Source organism: Aspergillus welwitschiae (genome assembly GCF_003344945.1).
Source record: "Aspergillus welwitschiae strain CBS 139.54b unplaced genomic scaffold BDQ94scaffold_82, whole genome shotgun sequence".
NCBI lineage: Eukaryota > Fungi > Ascomycota > Eurotiomycetes > Eurotiales > Aspergillaceae > Aspergillus > Aspergillus welwitschiae.
The window spans coordinates 33527-45070 of NW_020798776.1; the positions used below are offsets into that span (position 1 = coordinate 33527).

General features: G+C 49.6%; 5 protein-coding genes across 5 annotated transcripts; 3 read left to right on the forward strand and 2 right to left on the reverse strand.

The window, feature by feature from the left end:
- Window positions 1-1521: 1521 nt before the first annotated feature.
- BDQ94DRAFT_164137 (actin cortical patch SUR7/pH-response regulator pali) lies at window positions 1522-2447 on the forward strand (the record flags this gene model as incomplete). Its single annotated transcript, XM_026769913.1, has 3 exons — window positions 1522-1641; window positions 1684-2193; window positions 2244-2447. 3 exons carry the CDS (start codon window positions 1522-1524, stop codon window positions 2445-2447), a joined length of 834 nt encoding a protein of 277 aa, XP_026619875.1.
- Window positions 2448-3097: 650 nt separating this feature from the next.
- BDQ94DRAFT_164138 (uncharacterized protein) lies at window positions 3098-3611 on the reverse strand (the record flags this gene model as incomplete). Its single annotated transcript, XM_026769914.1, has 2 exons — window positions 3098-3522; window positions 3572-3611. 2 exons carry the CDS (start codon window positions 3609-3611, stop codon window positions 3098-3100), a joined length of 465 nt encoding a protein of 154 aa, XP_026619876.1.
- A 1506-nt stretch (window positions 3612-5117) lies between these two features.
- Window positions 5118-5611, forward strand: BDQ94DRAFT_186101 (uncharacterized protein; the record flags this gene model as incomplete). The annotated part of the gene is made up of 1 exon (XM_026775058.1): window positions 5118-5611. One exon carries the CDS (start codon window positions 5118-5120, stop codon window positions 5547-5549), a length of 432 nt encoding a protein of 143 aa, XP_026619877.1. The 3' UTR covers window positions 5550-5611.
- Window positions 5612-6921: 1310 nt separating this feature from the next.
- Window positions 6922-8450, reverse strand: BDQ94DRAFT_154913 (uncharacterized protein). The gene has a single exon (XM_026768380.1). It carries the CDS (start codon window positions 7955-7957, stop codon window positions 7001-7003), a length of 957 nt encoding a protein of 318 aa, XP_026619878.1. The 5' UTR covers window positions 7958-8450; the 3' UTR covers window positions 6922-7000.
- A 1962-nt stretch (window positions 8451-10412) lies between these two features.
- BDQ94DRAFT_164142 (uncharacterized protein) lies at window positions 10413-10866 on the forward strand (the record flags this gene model as incomplete). The annotated part of the gene is made up of 3 exons (XM_026769915.1): window positions 10413-10424; window positions 10471-10617; window positions 10672-10866. 3 exons carry the CDS (start codon window positions 10413-10415, stop codon window positions 10864-10866), a joined length of 354 nt encoding a protein of 117 aa, XP_026619879.1.
- Window positions 10867-11544: the final 678 nt, after the last annotated feature.

An 11544-nucleotide genomic window follows, 5' to 3' on the forward strand; every position in this document is an offset into this window, starting at 1 on the left:
CCATCCGATAGGCTATAATGGGAGACCGGTAATGTTGATTCCTTGGATGTCGAAGTGACATATTGAAAAGAGTCTAGGATGGGCGTCTCGAAATCGGCTACAAGCTGCCCGTTCGGTGACGATGAGGGACCCACCTTTAAGCTTGCTATTAAGGTCACTGTATCCGCGGAGCTTGTTCGGATATTTGGAACCAGTTTGCTTTTACTCGTCAGATCGGCCGAGACGAATTGTGAGACAGTAATACCTTGTTTTGTCCTGAAGATTGTAGTTGGGGGAGATTGTGGCACTCTCGACGGGACACCGAATGTAGTATTATCATGATCGTGTTCACTCGTGGAGGGACGACTAGGCCGCGAGCCAGAGAAGACTGACGGATTGAAGGAAGCGGGATGGAGAAGCAACGATGAAGCAGTGGTCGTCTTTAGATCTGCAGTCCCTTGCCTGTCTTCTGATGCTTTTGATGCAGGGCACTTTGTGCTCGATATCACCGGTAGCACGCTTGGCGTTTGCCATGTACTGTGTTGGATGTGACCAGGATGGTGGTCAGTAATTGTCGAGGCGGACATTCTGGCCCAAAGCGATACAGCTGAGTCAAAGGACAGCGAGATCCGGATTCCCAAGCTGTCTTGCGATAGTTCCCTGTGTGCAATATTAGGGTTACCGTTCAAAACCCACTATTGTCAAGCTGAAAACTAACTCTGTCCGTAGTGATGGATTCGTCGAAACGACCTCTAGCCCACTGCTCAATAAAAAGACAACAATGGTGAACCATCCAACTGCCATGGTGGTATGCAATTGGATCTTTGGGCGCGGCCGATAAGCATTAGGAACAAAGCATAGGTCACATCCAAATATGCTCCTTCATGCGGCTTTCGTTAAGAACAGCTCGGACACATAGCAGTCGGCGAGACTTTGAGGTCGGTTAGCAATGAACTTTCAGAAGGCAGGCACTGTTTGTTATCTACCACAGGGGAAATTTGATCTTCATGGCTACAAAATGAGCGAAGTCACCCAATAAATTGAATGTCTCAGTGTGGATCTAATTCTTTCCATGTATGGAAGGACCGGTCAAGAAGTTGATGTTCGTCTTAAGTGTTTCTGCCCTCACTATCCATACCGTCTGGGCCGACCTCTCAACAGCATCAATTACTTTTTGATGTGCATTGAGGCCAAACGAACTGTTGCACCGCTGAGCATAGAGGATAGGACTATTATGGGGACAAATTGTTCATGAAGAGGTTGAATATATACTTCATACCCTGAAGAATCCGTGGACTGGGCCTATGGGATTCCATGAGCCCATCAAAAAAGAAAGAAAAATAAAAATATAGAAAAAAAGAAACAGGAAAAGAAAAGTCCCGTGCGAAATATAGACCCGTGATCCTGACATTTTACAAGCGCTGCTACACCTTCAGTCCATAGGCACGTTCTCTCGCATTAAGCCTGATTTTCCGCTGGACAAGGTCTCAACCACTACGGTAAATCCCGCGCAGTGACTGCATTCGTTCTTGTTCATCCATGATGCTATCCCTTCTGAAAGTCATTCCCAAGGCCTTATCTTCCGCCGCTCTAATTTGTCTCGCCGTGGTCTTTTCGGCATGTACATCGCCGTCTTCTCTTCACGACGTGTACTTTTTGAACGTACGGAACTGCTCGATGTGCCTATACATGGCTAACCTACAGCAACTGAAGGTGAATGTGATTGGGATCCAGAATCCAGAACACCTAAATTTCCTTCGATCGCTCGTCATTCCCAGTACAGAGAATTCTTCGTCCTCTCTAGAAATAGGACATATTTCGGACAGCCTTTATGAATCTGTTGTTGATGCAGTAGACCACATAAGCGGGCATGTTTTGGACCAGCCCAGTCATGTGCAATCTCTCTTCCCAATATACTATGCAATTGGCCTCTGGAGCTACTGCGAAGAAAAACCAAGCGATAAATCCTTCTCAATTGCTCAAAACCCAGTGCTCGCTTCTTGTTTGACCCGATGGATATTTTTAGGCACTTGGCTAGGTCCGGCAGATGCAGTAACGTCAGACTTGATCCAACCTGTTCTGAAAGGGTACGATCACATTTCACAATGGATCATAGGTGCCTATATCACTGGCTTCATTGCCGCATTTCTTGCGATTGTCATAGATCTCGTCCGATTTCCAATGGCAAAAGTGGCCGTTATGATATCCTCATCGGCAAGTGCTATCTAAGCGTCTTCGTAGAGAGCATGATGACTAGTGCTCAGGTATCATCTCTATTGATTATAGGAGCATCAGTATCGGTGACTATCTTATACCAGCTACTGGCTAAGGGAATCAACAGTCTTCTTCAACATGAAATCACGGCTAATCTCGGTCCACATGCCATGGCAGCAACATGGCTGGCAGTAGCATTTTCTGCTGGCTCCAGTTTGCTCTTGGCTATCGAGGTGTGTTGCTGCTGTCTGTGACTTCTGGCGGCCATCATCTGGCCTTTGAAGTTCGATCTTGGCAGCCACCGCGTGCTTGATTCCAGTTAGACGCAGTGATGGCGTTGCAATCGCGGGTTGTATCTTTGGCCCCAGAGAATGACGCCTCTGTTTCTTTCCTAGGGAAGAAATACACTACAAGCTATCACAAACTGCTAAGTCTGTATTTGAGAGTGAGTGTGTAGACGACCAAGGACTTTCCTAACAAGCTTCCAGCTTTTGGCTGCTACCTTGCGCTTTGTCTAGTAGGCTTTCTCACTACTCCAATATCTTCTTGGTACGATCAGCCACTCTATGCTGTCTCCTGCTGGTTTGTACATTCAAATCAACTCATTCCGAATTGATCTGAGGATACAGTTCCATATCAGACTTACGACGTCAAATCTTCAACGTGTATAAACTCCGACACTATACTGCAATGCGGAGAACTGGCTTCTGCCTTTGTTGGACAAACATAATAATCATTCTGGTAGTTGTCGTAAAGACTGCTCTCAATACTCTTATACTTCTACCCCTAACCTATGATTGGTCTCCACCGCCTTTCCACGTACAGGTAGATCAACCATTATATGAAACAGATGCGCCATGAGATAATGTAAAGCGGACCATCAAGACCCGCCGGCCCCTTGGCATTACAGAAACCAGAGAAAGGAGAGGAAAACAACAGCAGCCAAGAGAAATGAGAGACTACCACGGGCCTGTGTTCCTGTACCCGTGAGAACAGTCGGATTGGCTGACGGAGTTTGAGCCAGTGTGGGCGCTACGGGGCGAGGTTGGGTCGTCTTTGCACTCGGCAAAGCGCCGATGCTTCCTGGACTGGTCATGGAAGCCCAGAGTGCAATGTGTGCTGAAGAGGTGGCAGCAGTACTATTGCGGAAGAAAGGACGGCTGGTATTTCTCCATGGCCTGCTTTCCATCGGCACTGTGATGGTGGGCGGATGAAAGTTGGTAGCCGATGATGACGCATTGGCGTTCACTGACGTCGTACTATGCCTCTCATGCTGGGCTGTAGAGCAACACATAACTGACGATGTTTCGGAAGCCTTCAATTGAACTCCTGCAATGGGATCATTGGCACGGGAATGCTGGTTGAGCAATCGTAGGACTCAGCCTGGCTAGAGCGGCCATGGCACCATCCCGGGGCATCTCCGTCAAGGATACGTTGCGTATGTACGTGTTTGGTTGCCAGTCCCCGAGTCCCAATGCAAACTTTGAATATATACTGCTGATAGGTATACTGCACATGCGGTGTTGACCCATGAAATGTTGACGAAGGCCGTGGAAATGCGCTCTTATACTCGCTATTTTAAAGAACAGATTGTTGGGTGCCATAAGGGTATTCGAAGAGAACAATATTGAGGGATCAGCAGAGATGAACCCATTCAAAGACCTTGCTGTGTTGTCTGCTGTGTAGTGCGTAGATGGTGGCATCCTGCATCATTCTACGCATGACCCACGGCTTTCTCCGCGACTGAATCCCCGGTTGGTCGTCACCAAGAAACAGGTGTGTTCGAAGGGCACGGCTGCCAGGAGTTGACCAAACGTGCTGCAGTCCAGTAACTACACCAACCCATGTTATGGCCATGTAGGCCTTTGCTATAGTTCAATTGCCTGCAGTTCAGCAGAGTTATACTCTTAATACCTCATCCAACAGGCATGTCCCAGCAGTAGTAATTTACACACTCATGGAAGCGGCGGTCAAGTGTGGTGGCCCTCCGAGGACACACTTTCCTTCAGGTTCGAAGGTAGCAGGCAGTCGCAAAACCCCGGGCATTCAAGAGTACAGTAGAAGAATAACCAGGCGGGAGCGCATGGAACACCCCTCAGCATCAGGGCGCCAGCGCGTCAGGGCGTCACAGCGTCTGGTATGGCGGGGGCAACACAGCTTTTGGCTGCGTAGTTGACGATTATCATAGATCATCGTAGCAGCTCATGGCCGGGGATCGAGAGATGCAACCTTCACTGTAGGCGTATTCATGTCGAACCGCCTGCGGCGCCTGCCTGCCTGTTTGGCGGTTGACATGGGAGTAAACCAATCGCCATGACATCCAGAGCCGCGGCCACACACCAAGTCGCTGGTTCCAGACAGGGTCTGTCTAATGAAACCCCTTGTCCGCACATTGATCATCACGAACCTCTCAGGGCTTTGTGGGATAAGCTGAAATTCAAGTTTGCAAGGGGACATTTACGTCTACACCATAATGCGGTCGCGCGGTGAAGTGAACGGACTAGACTCATCTGCAGAACCGCAGAGAAAAAAACTCTTCTTCTACTGGGGCAAATCTACATGGTAAAACATGACACCAAATGTCATTGGTCAATGGTCAGGGGCACAGTGTCGGTACGATATTGATACCGTGGTTATGGTATGGCAATTGGAAACACAATATCTCTCTCCTGCTATGCATTCTGTCACAAGGATACACCAAAAATACCCTTTCAGAATGACTGGCGGATAATCTGACTTATTATATATCATTTTACATCACTCGCTTAGAACTTCATTTGAATCTTGTGTACCCTAGTGCTCTCAAGAACTCTATTCTGGCATCCCTCCCAAGCAAATCATTCACTGTGATCGGTCGTATAGCGCATCGCCTGGTCACGCGGAACAATACGTATCGGCTGTTATTTGTTGGAGGGAAGAAGTGAATGCCTCCCTCGATCGTGCATCATTCCCCGGCGCCTATTCTGCAGCCTGCTCCGCTGCTCGAACTCAATTCTAGTCTACTGTCAGACGACGCTGACTCCACATCAAACTCCTCAGCCTCCGTGATGCAGTGCCCATGTTGCGCCTCGCCCGATATTCCAGACCTAGCCACGCTGGCCGAGACCATTCCAGGCCAGGAACTCAGCATGTCCACCTCGCTTGAAGACCAGTTCCTGAACTCATTGATGATCCAGTTAGGGACCGAATTCACCGCTGAAGTGGAAGCAACCGTACCCCAAGACTGGCTGGCCACAGAGAACTGGTCGTTGATCAACGTGCTTTGCCACCGGGTTTTCGCCGCCTTCCGAAACCAGGCAGCCATTCGAAATTTCGATGTATACTACTATGGAGGCTTCGGCCCTGAGACACCGTGACTGCTATTTCTCGAATGGTAGTGCGGGGACGATTGACGTGGCTGGAGGCAACGGTGACCCGAGATAATGTGCTGGTGGCCATCGCGACCGCTCTGTACGACAGCCTCTAGTCCGGGCTCATGGACAATATGCAGTCTCGGAGTATCGGGGATATGACGACTTGTTTTCGCGATCTGATTGAATTTGTCTGTAAGGTGGCCGGATTCGTGGTCGCGAAAAACGGCAGTACATGCGGGTCTCTCCGGAAATTAAGTACCTAGGTCAGGACCGCATATATTTTAGCTAATATGCTGCGCATCCTTGGTGGAGTCAGCCTCTTCTGTCTCCTTTCTTCTTTGGCCTTGGGGTGACCCGTTTGTGCTATATCATATAGATAGACACATACTGTAACGTTACACTGTACTTGAATAATGTCTTGAGTCTTCTTGTAGACAGAAGACCAGACCGTCCTCAGTCCTATACGCTAAGGTGCTATGACACGGGGTATATTTCACACAAAGCAGAGGCCAAGGAGCAAACCACGGGAGAGCTGACTAGACACAGAGCCTAATATTTAACTAGCTACAGTATGACAATTTTTTCGATATGCGTGCCATAGGCCACGGGGGAAAATGGATATCTGCATCCTCAGACAAGAGAGCATACCGGTTCATGAGAAACAAAATATATTCGACCATTAGCATTGCCTGGAGACCTTCTCAGCCCAGGCAGCAGGTGGTGAGAAATCAAGCAAGCAGGACCACGCCCCCTAGCCTCCCACAATGGCGCTGTCGGCGCACAACTAGCAAGTAACAACCGCCAAAGGCATATTCCCGCGACGATTATGCAGAAGCGCAATCTGCAGCAGATTACCATCCTTGAAACGCTTGAAGATGATAACGCCAAATGCGAGGAACTCCAAAGATACCATTCTAAAGGTCGTAGGGGGACTCCATCAACCCTGTGCCTGGACATGCAGACAGAAACTCAGTTCCATCCAACGGCAGACGGTCCCAGAGAGAACGGTCGTCGCTATCGACTAGGCAAAACGATGAACTTATGCTGGAGCATTCCCGTCCCGATGACACTCGCGGGTAGGGCTGCTCACTGATCCTCTTCCGCCGGATCAAAATCTGTTGTTCGCTGTAGCGGCCATCGTGAGAAAAGTCACCGAATGCGAGTATCTGCAAGGCAGGAAGACCTGTAGGTCCAAAAGCCCACTGAGCAAGCAGGACGAAATCTTCGGCTTCCGACCGTTTCCGAGCCGGCTTGAGGTGGAGGCCTGCGACTGTTGGCCCATGCCTCCTCGACCTAGACCATGGGCCGCCTTCGGCATTTCTCTGCAGCTCTGAGACGATCTCTCTGCGGAGATGCCGATGAATCCTCTCCTCTCCGCTCAGCCGGAGGTGGAGTAATTTTATTGACGAGCGTTCCGGAATGCCTAAGAGAAGGCCTCGCTACGGTGGATCAGTTCATAAAGCCGAGGGGATGGGTGCTAACGATACACTTACCGCGCTGGCTGGGCGAAGACAGAGGCCAAGAGCGACGGGGGAGCTATGCTGTAGGATTCGCGGGATACTCGGTGATGCCATATTCACATCGCGAAGATCTTCAAAAAGCCTTTCAGCGTCGATTGGCATCAGCCGTCGCTCGTGAAAAACCAGACCGTGGAGCGTGGCTCGGTGATGTTTGATGGCATCGCCAAGACCCGGCAGGAACCGAGGAAAGTTGACCACCTTCAGGTACAGACGCCGCAAGCCGCGAAACGAGAGTAGAAATTCCACGGTCGCAATGGACGCCAGTCGGTCTTCTGAGTCGCGCAGGTAGTCGCTGCAGATCTCGAAGTGCTGCAGGGACAACGGATCCTTGACTCGCGCCAACAGCTGCAGGAAGCGCTGCTCGTTGGGACAGTCGCGGACCGTTAGCGCCTTGAGCGCGCGGAACGGTGACGGTTGGCCGCCCGGCAGCAGACTGTCGGGGAACGGGACGCGCGAGAATGTCAAGGATGTGAGTGATGGGAACCATTCTCGCTCACCCGACGTGCAGTCGTCCTGCGCTGGCGGTGGCCAGAAGACCTTCAGGATATCCTCATGGGAGGTGGGTACGCTCGGATCCAACAGAAGTCCAATGGATACTGCCTTCAGTCGCCGATGGTTATGTCGCAGACACTCGCACAAGGTGCGCATTTCGAATGGATGCTGGATGCCTTCCCATTCCAGGTCAGTCAGTGCCGTCAAACTCGATAGGCCCTCTAGACGACGGCCGGCATGAGGACAGGTGCCGTCTGTGATCAAGGAAAGCGAATGGATCTGTTGCTGGTGGCGGACCAGATATCCGTTGGTGTCCAGAATCCCGGCGGGAAGGCAGGTCCCTACGCACCACATGCGACAGGTCAGTTGCGAGTCCAGCAGCTTATGCCTTTGATACATACTGAAAGGAGCGGATGGAGACGGTCTCCAGTCGCGCAAAGACCTGATCTATCTGATAAGACAAATCATTGAGAAAGGCCTGATGGGCTGTCGACTCGTGCGGGCTTCCAATTGTGGGCCTGTTGTGGGACAAGGCCGGTAGGAAAAAGTGACTGTTGTATACACAACGGTGGAACCTAGCGATGTGAATCGGAGCGCTGAACCTTATCTGCCGGGCATGCTGGATGATCTCGCCGGCGCGGGAGCCGGGGTGGTCCCGGAAAAAGGGATGGGCATCGAGAATGTTCAAAGCCCATTCATTCCTCGCACGGAAGGTGATGGTTCGATGAAGCCGCGGGGACAGGGCGGCATATAATCTGGTGGAAACCAAACTCAAGGATCGAACGCTGTGCTGTGGCAGCTGGCATGCAGTTAGCGGTTGACCAAACCCAGATAGTGTATCTACAGTACCACGTCAGCGATGGCATCAATGATCTCGAATGGTAATTGAGACATCATATTCAAGGTAGATCGAGAGGGCTGCCCAGCTCTATCAAATGGCAGCTTCTGCATAAGAGTCCGCGGTCTATAATTGTACAAATTTTCGTATGACGTTTCAAACATTCTGTAGAGCCTCAAAATCCTAACCGGTCTGCAATAACCTCCTAAGTTTACTGTTTACTTAGGCTGTTGAACTGAGGACTGAATGCCAGGTTCCGTCGCTTGGTCGCCTATCTTTTCGGTGGTTTACCCTGGAACTTCCCAGCACACAGCACGATACCCCAGCTCTAGCGCTGGGTGCAGTCGTGAAGAGAATCGTCTAGCGGGTTATCAGCCCATAGAAATAGAAAACCGGTCAAAGATGCGTGAAGCTGGTTAATGAGCCCTGGTCTGCTCTGCTCTTGATTCGAGAATTATACGCCGACTACAGTCATATGCGCCACCCAGCCCGGTCCTCCAAGGAATAGGTGAAATGCGGACATTGTGCGGGCCGACACGACCAGCGCCATTGCTTTCCAGGGATATGGCCACAAAGCCAGCTACCTCGAGAGCGCCCCATCAATACGTCGCAACTCGAAGTAGTGACATGTGACCAACTAACGATATCTAAAAACTCGAGAGGCGGAGCGATGTGACGGATGCAACAGGTCGAGTCAGACTAAGAGCTATGTACTGTACAATGTGAGACTCATAAGTCCCTATAATGAAGGTAAGGGTATTTTTGACTTTTACGTTGGGAGAATCAGTTGGATGTTCAGGCGGGTAGAGAGGAAAAGCTAGTTAAGAAGCCTAGTTAGTCGTAGCTAGACTTAGCTCTTTCGCTTGTTTGCCCGGGTCATAACCCAGGGCAAACTCAAACATGCATGAAGTTTTCACTTGTGCTGCACAGAAGGGGGTCTACGGGTCAAGAAGGCGGTTATATCTTCTGCTAAGTCTTACATGTTTCTTGAACCAACTAGGAATATCTTGTTCTCTTTTTGCCCTTACTTGGCGAGGCGTTTCGCAACTGCGGGCTTCTGTGCTCCCAGCGACGGCATTCACCACACTCTCGTTGATTGTTCTGACCCTCCAAAACTAGTCGAACAACTAAAGTGTCCAATCCTCCGTTAATTACCCCCGTTATGGAGTAGGATATATACAAGTACAGGCCATGTTAGTTACCCCTGAGATCCATCCCTTGCGGAACTGCACAATTTTGCGACCTGCGGGATCAGTTAATTAGAGAAGAAACTCAAAAGTCAATACCCATACCCGTGATTGAGGCGATCTAAACACCTCAATTGGTGATAAGGGGGGAAATCGCCTACAGCGACACATCTACCGCCATCTACTTAGACAAGATACCACGGCAAGTCATAGGCGGTCAATTGATTGGCGATGGTAGAATCTACGTTGGTGGTCTCGTCTGTTCTTCGACAGAAATACGCCAGATGGCCAATACTATGGCGGTATATGACGGATGGATCTCGAAACCCTTGCACTTAAGTAAGTGTAAGCTATACTATAACGTACCAGTCACCCATAATACAATGCATATTATAAAAGGAATAAATCCCCAAATTGTGTGGTGAATGATGTAGTTGCCGGTGAAATCAATGATATCAGCATGAAATGGTCTATCTCAATACTGGTTTGTGAATCCGTCAATCAACCGTAGAGATCCTGGCGAGCACATTCGTCTATTGACGATCAGGTAAGAGGGTTTGTTTCAAGCAACCATGGTGGATGTTCAAGCAAACAGGTGTGCGGAAGGTAAAGACCAGGAGATTCCATGCCAGAAAATTTTTGACGGGTCAATTGCTGAAAGGACCATCACATCTCAGCGGACATCACCGTAGTTTAGAAGGTACTGATGATTATTGACCTAGAGGAATATATAGCAGCCAGCCCCGAGATCATCTTTGACTATTCAGACTCTCGAACTCGTTTAATCACCACACTTACACTGTCCGCGTGCGCAAAGCCGCCTTCCCAAATGGACTTGTCCGTAAGTCAGTTGCTATCAATTAATGAGTGTTCTAACAGTGGGTCAGAATGTATTGCGTATTGTTGCTGAGATAAGTGCTCAAGCGGTTCAAATGGATCGTGACCAGCAAACTCAAAAACACGAGTGTCATGTATTACGTGAGGTGTTGAAAAAAACCACCGCTGAGCGGGATGAGGCAGTCCAATTGGCAGATGTCTTATATGAGAGAAACTAGCAGATGGGCGCGGTTATAGACAACTTCCTCCAGGAGCGTGTAAACAACGGGCGCGAGTCGGAGTCGTTCGAGGTCATATTAACCCATATTCTGCGCCAACGGGACAGATCTGAAACTAGAAACGGATCACAGAGCTCTATCGCTACTGGGGAGGGGAAGGTTAACGGATCCGCTATTGGAGAGAATCCTGGTCCCCTTGGATCAGACACACAGGTTGCAGGCATATAAACGTGGGGGGGAGGGGGGGTTGCACATTGAAACGGTATACTGTACTTTCGATCGAGGTAGTAAAGATATCTTCCATAACATCTTCAGACAGTATAACGTGAAAATTCCTTTTGCAAGCCTAGCAAGAAGAAACAAAGATCTTTCACGAACCTAAAGTCAGACTCAACGGATGCACCATGAGCTCGATCTCTCCGTATCCTTCTCATATACCAGTCGTAGGGCAGTCGGGAACTAGGTAGAATAGGCGGGATTGAATATTATGGGTACAATAGTATATCCCCTCGAATTTCTCATAAAATATTGCCAGCTACCAGCAGCTAAATGTACCAGACCAAATCTAGACCCGCCATCTCACCCTACCCATCCGGCGAGTGTAGGATAACTTCGAGAGCATCACCTTCCTCGTGGACAATCTCAAGACATCATTTTCGCGAAGTATTCAATTTCTTTAACCGACACACCCACCAATTGCGTCTTCTCACCCAAGGCCTGGACGTCAGACACGCTCATGTGCGGAGCCCGTAGTCGTCAATCGATTGAATTCATCCACAAGATCGCTTTGATCTCGGCGTCTCATATCAGCCGTTCCTCCCAAGACAGGTCCATCATATAGAGCCGTGACGATGGCCATGAGCTCATTGCCCTTGGTTATGGTTGCTTCGAGCCATCGGAACGACG